The sequence below is a fragment of the Primulina eburnea genome, chromosome 14 (assembly GCF_022965805.1).
Source record: "Primulina eburnea isolate SZY01 chromosome 14, ASM2296580v1, whole genome shotgun sequence".
NCBI classification, from domain to species: Eukaryota; Viridiplantae; Streptophyta; class Magnoliopsida; order Lamiales; family Gesneriaceae; genus Primulina; species Primulina eburnea.
In genome coordinates this window covers 1615761-1627031 of record NC_133114.1, presented here as the reverse complement: position 1 = coordinate 1627031, position 11271 = coordinate 1615761, and the positions used below count along the sequence as shown (strand labels likewise).

General features: G+C 37.9%; 2 protein-coding genes across 2 annotated transcripts; both read left to right on the top strand.

The window, feature by feature from the left end:
- Positions 1-2249: 2249 nt before the first annotated feature.
- Positions 2250-2642, top strand: LOC140812416 (secreted RxLR effector protein 161-like). Its single transcript, XM_073170674.1, has one exon. The coding sequence runs from the start codon at positions 2250-2252 to the stop codon at positions 2640-2642; it is 393 nt and encodes a 130-aa protein (XP_073026775.1).
- Positions 2643-4064: 1422 nt separating this feature from the next.
- Positions 4065-7356, top strand: LOC140811781 (abscisic acid 8'-hydroxylase CYP707A2-like). The gene is made up of 7 exons (XM_073169852.1): positions 4065-4492; positions 4797-5115; positions 5242-5628; positions 5760-5934; positions 6119-6225; positions 6337-6455; positions 6792-7356. The coding sequence occupies exons 1-7, from the start codon at positions 4293-4295 to the stop codon at positions 6883-6885; spliced, it is 1401 nt and encodes a 466-aa protein (XP_073025953.1). The 5' UTR covers positions 4065-4292; the 3' UTR covers positions 6886-7356.
- Positions 7357-11271: the final 3915 nt, after the last annotated feature.

Here is an 11271-nt window from a genome sequence, read left to right as displayed (position 1 = left end):
GTTTCTCGATTCAAAATTGGTTGGTTCTTTTCTGGTTCTTTATATTCATGTTACGATAATCTTTTATTCTTTGGAGTTTTGCTTTCATTTACTTAAACCCTGCAAACAAGTAGAGGCACTAAAAGAAAATTAACCAGTGAGATTCAGCTGCGTTATGGCACAAAAGATTGGGTCATATCTCTGAAAAGAGAATAAGGAGACTTGTGTCAGACGAAATTCTCGAACCTTTAGATTACACAGATTTTAATAATTGTGTTAATTGTATAAAGGGAAAACAAACCAACAAAAGGAGATTTGAAGCCAATAGGTGTTCAGGCGTCTTAGAACTTATACATACTGATATTTGTGGACCATTCCCTTCGGCTTCTTGGAATGGTCAACAGTATTTTATAAACGTTCACAGACGATTTTTCAAGATATGGCTTCATTTATCTCATCATGAAAAGGCACAGTCATTGGATGTGTTCAAAAACTATAAAGCTGAAGTTGAAAATCAACTTGGTTTTAAAGATTAAAAAGCGTTAGATCTGACCGTGGTGGTGAATACTATGGTAGATATGACGGTTCAGGTGGAACAACGTCCAGGACCTTTTGCAAGTATTCCTAGAGGAATGCGGTATCGTCCCACAGTACACTATGCCGGGTTGCCCACTATGAATGTGTGTTGCTGAAAGACGAAACAGAACGCTTAAGGACATTGGTGAGGAGTATGATCAGTCATTCTACCTTACCGAATCACTCTGGGGAGAAGCACTAAAGACCGCAGCATATATCCTTAACAGGGTTCCAACTAAGGCAGCGACCAAAACCCCTTATGAACTTTGGACGGGTAAAAGCCCAGTCTTACGCATCTGCACGTTGGGGATGTCCAGCTGAGGCAAGGCCTTACAAGCCTAATGAAAAGAAACTGGACTCAAGGACGGTTAGTTGTTATTTTATTGGATACTCTGAAAGATCCAGGGGGTACAAGTTTTATGATCCCACGAGTAAGTCGATTTTTGAGTCAGGAAATGCCAGGTTCTTTGAGGATGTTGAGTTTGCGGGGGGGAGATAAAGTAAGGGATATTGTCTTTGAAGAGGAATATGTAAATATTCCCACAGGTGTCTTGGACCTTGATCAGGATCATATTCCTCACTTTGACCAAGACACAATACAGGAAGAAAATATTAGAGATTCCTCCCATTTCCAGATGAACAAACTCAAGCACCTCCAGAACCTATGCCATTAAGGAGATCCACTAGAGAGCGGAGAAAGAGAAATGCAGTGCCGGACGATTACATTGTATTTCTTCAAGAACATGAGGCAGACATTGGATTGATGGAGGATGATCCTATTAACTTCCGTCAAGCCATGGAAAGTTCTAACTCTCAAAAGTGGAATGATGCCATGAATGAAGAGATAAAGTCCATGAAGGATAATGACGTATGAGATCTTGTCCCATTGCCTAAAGGTACGAAGCCCATTGGTTGCAAATGGATATTTAAAACCAAGAGGGATTCGAAAGGCAATGTGGAAAGATATAAGGCTCGTCTTGTCGCTAAAGGCTATACACAGAAAGAAGGCATTGGTTATAAAGAGACTTTCTCTCCGGTTTCTTCGAAAGACTCTTAAGGATTATAATGGCTTTGGTGGCGCATTTCGATCTTGAGCTTCATCAGATGGATGTAAATACTGCGTTTCTAAATGGTGACATTGATGAAACGATTTATATGGTGCAACCAGAAAATTTTGTGTCCAAAGACACAAATAATATGGTTTGCAAATTAAAGAAATCCATCTATGGGCTCAAGCAAGCATCTCGACAATGGTATTTCAAATTTCATCAAGTGATCATCTCGTTTGGTTTTGAGATGAATTTGGTCGATGATTGTGTGTACCATAAGTTCAGTGGGAGTAAGCATATTTTTCTGGTTTTATATGTTGATGATATTCTGCTCGCTAGCAACGATATAGAGTTGTTGCATGAAACCAAGAGATTTCTATCAAAGAATTTTGAGATGAAAGATCTTGGTGATGCATCTTTTGTACTGGGTATTCAAATACATCGGGATCGTTCTCGGGGTATTCTTGGATTATCTCAGAAAGGCTATATCGAGAAAGTTCTCAAGCGATACGGGATGCAAGATTGTAAACCAACGGATACCCTGTGGCTAAGGGAGACAAATTTAGTCTCAAACAATGCCCAAAGAATGATTTTGAGGAAAGAGAAATGCAGAAGGTTCCCTATGCATCTGCAGTGGGGAGTCTGATGTATGCTCAGGTTTGTACACGTCCAGATATTGCGTACGTGACAGGAATGTTGGGACGATATTTAAGTAATCCAGGAGTGGAACATTGGAAAGCAGTCAAAAGGGTTTTACGGTACCTTCAGAGAACAAAAGATTACATGCTCATATATCGGAGGTTGGATCAGCTTGAGATCATTGGGTATACTGACTCCGATTTTGCTGGATGCCAAGATAGTATGAAATCTACGTCGGGCTACATCTATCTCCTTGCTGGAGGTGCCATTTCCTGGAAGAGTGCTAAACAGTCACTTATAGCCTCTTCCACCATGGCAGCTGAGTTTGTAGCATGTTATGAGGCATCTAATAACGGAATATGGCTGCAAAATTTTTGTCACGGGACTGCGCATTGTTGATGGCATTGAAAAGCCACTAAGATTATATTGTGACAATAAATCAGCAGTTATGTATTCCAATAACAACAGGAGCTCGACGAAGTCAAAACATATTGACATCAAGTTTCTGGTTGTTAAAGAAAGAATTCAGAGTGGAAAGTTGTCTATTGAGCATATCGGTACAAACTCCATGGTTGCGGATCCGCTTACTAAGGGACTACCACCCAAACAGTTTCATGAGCACACTGCTAGTATGGGTGTTATGTCAATTGAGGAAATTCAGTTTTAGTGGGAGTTTGTTATTTTAAATGCTTTTCAGTTGTAGACATTTTCAGTTACAGTTATGTAAACTTATTTTCTGCAGAAATAAATTTCAAGTTAAGTCACACTCTGATTATGATTTAAAGTTTGATCTCAATAAGGTTAAAGGGAGGACCAGTTGGAAATAGGCATGTTACGGTCACATTGCATGAAATTTCCATGCTACACATCCACTTCATGATCCATGTCATTCAGTTGTGTTGGCATATGTGACCATTGATGGGTCGAGTTACCTTGAGTGTAGCGAAGACTGCTTTGATCCTATGTTGATGTGATTGATGGACCGGATTGGTTATAGATACATTTCGGAATGACAACAATTTTGAGCTCATAAGGTTATTTCCACAAACATAATTATAAGGTTGCACATATAGCCCAAGTGGGAGATTGTTAGATCAATTTTATTTATATGGGCTTATATGTGAATAATTATGTGTGTGGGTTGTCTATTAAGTTAAGCCCAAAAATAAAGTGATCAAATTAATGTTTCGGGTTATTGGGCTTTAATGTATCTAATGGGTTGTGGGCCTTTAATGTGTAGAGACATAAGTGTAATTTCTGTTTTTATGATGGGTTAAAACGGAAATATCAGAAGATATTATCTATAAATAAGGGTCATGGTCCCCAGATCTCGCGTTATCACTTTCACTATTCTCTCTCCCATTAAGAAAATAGTTCTGAAGAGAAAACTAAAGGATTCTCTCAAGGAAAGAGCGCGTAGATCTGGAAGATCAAGACACGTTCTAAACAATTCAGAATTATGGCTTCAGGTACGCTTCCGCTTAAGTTTTCAGTCAAATTCTTAATGATTTAACGTGATGGATTCTGCGGTTTATGGGTTTTCCCCAACATGTATGTGTTAAGATTAATAAACATAAACAGATATTTTTAATATTCAATTTAACAGGAAGTAAATACTAACCCAAAGTTTATAATATTGTACGGAAGCTACGACTCTTCCCACTATTTTGTGAGATCCTTAAAAAAAAGGGTGGTTTCCTCCCACCTCTCTTTCATGACCGATGAAGCATTCATTGTCAACCAATAACTCCCCCAACATACCCTCTCTCTTTGCGAACTCGATATGACACGTGTCCACCTTTATCTCTCATCGTATGCATGCCTATAATCTCTCTTCATGTGTCCTCTCTCTACTCTTACCAATTCATGAGCTGGAGCAGATTCCATATGGTACGGGCCTATAAATACCCCTTAAACACACTCCATTTCTCCACAGAATAACCATCTTTATTTCATTTGCCTCGACCTGAAACCAAGGAAAAGATCGCCAATTTCTTACTGCTGTACTTCTACCAGTATTTAGGAAGCCGTAGCAGCACAAGCAAATAAATGGAATCTCTTTCCTTGTGTTTCTTGATGCTAGTCTTGGTTTTCTTGTTCTATGTCCTAAATTACATCTTCAAACTCCTGAAAATTGGACATGTTCAATTGCCACTTCCACCAGGAACAATGGGTTGGCCTTATATTGGTGAAACCTTCCACTTATATTCGCAAAACCCAAATGTTTTCTTTGCGTCAAAGGTCAAGAAGTAAGTTCAATTTCCTTCTAGCAAGAGATGGATCCAACTGGAACAAAGGGGGGGGGGGGGGGGAGGTCGTCCCTTATCAAGCTGAAAAATTGATTACAAGTTGTTTGTTTTAAAATTCAAATTCTTTTCTCGGCCTAATCCCCCCCTCTGAAGTTCCTGGGTTCAGAGGGTCCATCCTGTTTTCAGACCCTCGGTGGAGCTCGAATTCAAGAACTCGTTATGCCACCACTAAGAAATTAGAAAATCTCACTTTTTTAAGGTTGAATATTTTCTGATATGGCTACTTGATTTGATTTTTTTATAGGTACGGTTCAATATTCAAGACTCACATCCTGGGATGTCAGTGTGTGATGATTGCAAGTCCAGAAGCAGCGAAAGTTGTATTAGTTTCCAAAGCTCACCTCTTTAAGCCCACATTTCCAGCCAGCAAGGAGAGAATGTTAGGCAAACAGGCCATATTCTTCCATCAAGGAGAGTACCACACGAAGCTTAGAAAACTCGTCCTCCGCGCATTCATGCCTGAAGCAATCAAGAATATCATGCCAGATATCGAATCATTAGCCATTAGTTCCCTCAAGTCGTGGGAAGGAAAATTGATAACAACTTATCAAGAAATGAAAACAGTATGTTACACTTTCAAAATAAACACTGAACGAAAACAATGACAAAAAAAAAGAAAAATTCCCCCTGTTTCTACTACTAAACAACTTGAAATCTTGATACTGATAATTTTCAATTGATTGTTTCAGTACACATTCAATGTGGCATTATTGTCAATCTTTGGAAAAGACGAAGTATTGTACAGAGAAGATCTAAAGAGGTGTTATTACATTCTTGAAAAGGGATACAATTCGATGCCAATCAATGTTCCTGGAACACTTTTTCACAATGCAATGAAAGCTAGAAAGGAATTGGCACAGATCTTGGCCAAAATTCTGTCGCTTAGGAGACAAATGAAACATAATCACACGGATTTACTCGGATCATTCATGGGGGAGACAGAAGGACTAACTGATGAGCAAATTGCAGACAATATCATCGGTGTAATCTTTGCTGCCCGTGACACCACTGCTAGTGTTCTAACATGGATTATTAAGTACCTTGCCGAAAATCCCAGTGTTCTCCAAGCTGTTACGGTAAGATTCCATAACAGGAAAAAATACCAGTTCTTTTAACGATGGTTTCATCATAGGATTCAAGATGCATAATCTGATCAAATGTTAAGAAAAAACTTGTTTCATTCCCTGCATGTTTCTTGACTTTACAGGAAGAGCAAGAGGCTATAAAGAAGTACAAAGAAGAGTGTGGAGAAGAGAAGGTTTTGAAGTGGGCAGACACCAAGAAAATGCCAATCACTACGAGGGTCATCCAAGAAACACTTAGAGTTGCCTCTATTTTATCTTTTACATTCAGAGAAGCTGTTGAAGATGTCGAGTTTAATGGTGAGTAAAGTTGAAATGAAATATTTCTCTAAAACATGAGGAGAATGGAACTTAAATCTAAGTGTGTTTTGATAAACAGATCCCCTAATCTGACCGGCCAATTTGATGGGCACCCTTTTGTTTTATATCTATAATATTCTTGAATGTATGTTCTGACCATTTTCTTCTTTGAATTTTTTTGTAGGCTATATCATTCCAAAAGGGTGGAAAGTGTTGCCACTTTTTAGGAACATACATCACAGCCCAGAGAATTTCTCTGACCCGGAGAAGTTTGATCCTTCAAGATTCGAGGTAAATATCATACACACAAAGTATCGTTGATTTTTGTAAAATGTGGTGTCATCGAATCTTAGTATATTCTCATCTTCCATGATCTAATTGCCCATACTTTCAACGATACAGGCACCTCCAAAACCCAATAGTTTCATGCCGTTTGGCAATGGCACCCACTCATGTCCTGGAAATGAGTTGGCCAAGCTAGAGATTTTGGTCCTTGTACACCATCTCAGTACCAAGTACAGGTGAGACAGCCTTAAAATCAATTTCATAAAATCCAACATCTAATCAAAATCAACTTCCAAACAGAAACTTCGAACCTGTCCCGCTTTTGTTGTAACCTCAAGACCGGTGCATGTTTGAAAACCACAAATATGCTATATATCAATTCTGATTGGAAATATCTTGTACGCACCAGTTCTATATGTTGGCTGAAATTCAACCATATCAAGACTGTGAGCATAGAGTAGGATTTCTCCTTTTCATATGTGGTGGGAATTTCGTTCCTAAAAATAGCATGTCATATAATTATCTTCTAAATCATTGAGTTGGTTCCAATCTTTCGATCTTGATTCTTGCAGGTGGTCTATGATTGGCCCACAAAATGGAATCCAGTATGGACCTTTTGCTCTTCCCCAGAATGGATTGCCAATCAAACTCTCACTCAAAATATAGGAATTGATAACAGAAGCCCATTACTATTTACCCAAGCATACAAAGAACATCATTTCACCAAAACATAGAACCAAAAAGTTACATTCTATTCTATTGGATCATGGAGTCCATGTTAATGTACACGGGATGCACATTAATTGTATATGATCGAGCATCAACAAAGTGCACAAGTAAAGCTCAGTCTCAGGAGGTGGAATGTACCAACTAGAGAGCACTTCTGATGGGAAACAGCACACAAAAGCTAATTTGTGCAAAACTTTTCGATAGATACCACCGATTTTGAAGGACGCGGCGAAGGTTTAAGCGACATTCTTTCAGATCGAGGACGAGAGACTTGAGGATAGGCATAGATCTATGAATTACATAGTTAGCAATATTCTTTTTATGTCCCTTTGCTGTTTGATTAGTCAGATCCATGTAAAAAGTCCGTAAGGCAAATAATGAAAATCTTGAAAATTATGTTCCCATCAACTCCCTAGACTCATTTGAAGTATCACAATTATTTTTCTTAGCATTGTTACTTATTAGTAACATGAGCAGCACAAAATCTTAAAGAATAAAATTACCACATATGGCCAGTAGTCAATATAAGAAGAAACATAGTGCAATACAACATGCACAAATTTGTCAATTGATAGAACACATGATAAGCTTTGCCAACAAATGAATATCGTAGAAAGATTCCAACAATTATAATTAGTATCAACAGCAGTTAAACGAGATTTACCACTTTTATGAATAAAGCACTTACAGCCAACCAAAGGAATCGTTATTTTTGTGTGTGAATAATCTTACTCTTTGGTGTACGAGTTACTGGTGTTCAATAAAATAAAATTACAAATAAAGCTGAAAATGTACTCTGGTAAGTGAAACCTACATAATATCCACGTCTTGCTGTATCAAATGTCAAAAGCTCTATTTGGCAAAGTATGTCAGATAAAAACACAGGAAAAATCTAGCAAAAACAATCCCCTTTCAATTCGGTTATAATTATTGTTAATTTTTTATATTATTTTTTTTAACGTTCAATTGAGTTATTTGAGTAATTACAGATTGTCAACCTGATTATACTTATTTGCATTCAAGTGTCTCCTTATGGCCAGTTGACTCCCCAAACGTCAAGTGCTCCCATGTAAGTCAGCCATAATCAAATTATGATTTAATGTTTTTTATTAAAGTCAACGCAATTATATTGTTTGTACCAAATATCGATACCTAAGCTCTGTCATAAGAATATTTATCACGTACCAACACGTTTTGCATTCAATAAAATAAATCGGATAGAACAGCTAAGTCCACGCCGGATCCTAATCTGTGAGACATGTCAACCCTACCCATATTCACAATAAAAAGTAGTACTCTTAGCTTAAAAAGTAATACTTTTTCATGGATGACCCAAATAGAGATCTGTCTCACAAAATACGACCCGTGAGACCGTCTCACAAGTTTTTGTTTTTAGTAAGAATATTTTAGTAAAAAATAAGCTTTTTTTTATGTTCATTTTAGACATTAGGCATCTTTATAATTATCAAAGAATCCATGTAATTTCCACCTCCATCACATTGAGAAAGTCAAATGATTTTTAATTAATGTTTCTCTCCCTCATCTTATTAATTAACGAATAATGGTGAGCTAGCAATATAATCTCACCATTTTAATAATTTGACAAACTTATTATATACAGGGACACAAAGTGAGGAGAGACGCTTTATTTATCTATTTCTTTCTTTCTGCATTAGTTCCTCATACGGTTAAGTCCTTTCACTCTTATCTTTTCTTCAATTTTTATTGTACAAGATGAAATTTTGTGCAGTAGTTTATAGCCCTTTATGGCTAAAAGCTCTGAATCCACAGCAGATGAAGTTCTCGTGCCGGAAACGACTTACTTACAACGAAACGCCAGTAAATGGATGTTCTATGACTTCTTACAGTAAACCCGTTGTCTATGAACGGATCAAAACAAGATTGTGCTGTGCTAGACATAAAGAAGTCATAAGTAGTGAAACAAAAAAATGACAAGTCAACTTCAAACGATACTCTAAAACAATAAAAAAATAATGACAAGGCTAAAAAATGGCTATAATGTTAAAAGTCAATTAGCTTGGATATTGCAATCAAATAAGCCTACACCATATGAAATCTAGATCCATGAACAAGAAAGTCAAAAAACGAGTAGGGCCTATTCATTTGAAATTGTTGGTCTGTCTGATAGTAACTAACACATGGAGTCAAACATTTTTTTTTTTAAATTGTAAACTTTAACCAGTCGACCTAAGTGAAATCCACCGGCCTTCGTAGATGGGAAGCTATGGGTTGCTTCGTACAACGTACTAAAGTCCTTGGGGAAGTAAGCTAATGTTTCGTTGATTCTTTCTAAGCCAGCTAAAGAAAATAAAGACTAAGCTATATAAAACAATAATGATGGCACACTAAAAAAAAAAAAAAAATTGTATTCGCGACGATTTCTCATAGCGACAGTTTTAAACAAACCGTCGCTATTTAAAAAATTGAGACGGTTTTAATAAAACTGCCGCTACGTAATAAAACCGTCGCTTAAATCATAATTGTCGCTAATTAGCGACGGTTGTTTATAACCGTTGCAAATTGGCGACAATATTTGTCACGCCCCGAGCCCGGGCCCGCGCCTGCGTGACTGCACAATGGGCCTCTATAGCAACTACTTCGTATTCGTCCTCGCTTTACGAAAATGATTAATCCAAGTTGCTATAGAAGTCCATTGTAAGCCATTATAAATTCATTTTAAATCTTTGATTTTTCCGATGTGGGACAAGGGTATCACAATCACCCCTCCTTCAGAGCGCGACGAGGCGCGACGTCCTCGTCGCGTCCTGACCTCTCGATCCACCAGCACCGAGAATCTAGAGGTGGCTCCTACAGGTTCAAGAGGTGGCTCCCGCCATGTAGCACTTTGCCCCGCAGGTTCAAGAGATGGCTCCCATGCACGTAGCACTTTGCCCCGCATAGCACTTATTTCCCGGTGTTCCATGCCGGTGACCGGCTCTGATACCACTAAAATGTCACGCCCCGAAACTCGGGTTTGACACCGGCGTCGCTCATCAATCACAAAATCGAAAAACGACCAGCCTCGTAGCACAGTATAAACCGAAACCAGTTTATTTCATAAATTCGCCAAAAATAATCATTGTCTTTACAACTGAATAAATTAAATAAATTGCGGAAGCGTTTACAATGAAAATAAACCTACTAAAATTCTTAAATCCTTGCAGCATAATTCTCGATGTTTAAATAATTTCACTATCCCCAAAATTGATCCGACTCTTCATGCTCAACTTGTTCCTCTGATTTCTCTTCGGATTTATCTGGGAATGTGTAAGGGGTGAGTATTTGGGGAAATACTCAGCAAGTGGGGGCCGTTCGAGTACAATAAAAACAACATGCAATTTTCGGAATATACATACCATGCAAACATAATTCATACCACGTGCACATCATTAACCCGACACTGAGATTCATCTACTTTCAATGGTTTACTGATATCAGTCCCTAATTTTTACTCCTCTAAGGGGGCGAGGCCGTATAGCGGTTATGTCCCCCACCGCGTAAGGGTACGTCATGGTTGGGATTCCCACCCATATCGAGTTGAATTCTCACAGTGTCAAAACATTTACATCATGCCAAAAACATCGTAACCAGAAGGGTGTAGAAGAAGAATTGTACTCGCCCGAATTTTTCAAAAACGAAAATACATGCATAACGAATTTTAATCTTTAAAACAAGCCCACTTACCTTAGACTTCTTGAAGAAAAACGTGAAAACTCCGGTGGCTGGACTGCGGCAGCGCTTCGCTGTGCTCGAAAATCCTAAGGACTAGGGGAGGGGCTCGAAAATTTGAGTAGAGAATGGTGTGAGTTTTCGAGATCCATGCCCTCCTATTTATAGGGGTTGGCTGCTATCTTGATCGTGTACCAAATCGCGTTTGATTCTGAATCAAATCTTTATCTAAAATCGTGATCAAATCTACATTTATTCTCTATCCATAATTTCGAAATATATATATATATCCCAAGGTAATTTTCGAAATTATGCCTTGCCCAGTCTGTAAAATTTCGACTTTTGTGCCTAATTCCCAATATTCGGTAGATTTTTGACTTCCTAAAATAATAAAAATTATATTTCTTAAATCCCATAAATTTGCTTACTTAAATCCGAAATTATTGGTATTTTTCCACAAATAATATTTGGATTATTTTTCCTAAAATCCCGGTAGTTGAACTTTTTTCCCAGTCTGTAATTATCGCGTAGACTTCTAATGATTTTCGAAAATCCCTAATAATCCTTCCAATATTTCGAAAATCCCATGATAAAATCCTCAAGATTTGATTGGGTTATCTTCTTGCTTAAATC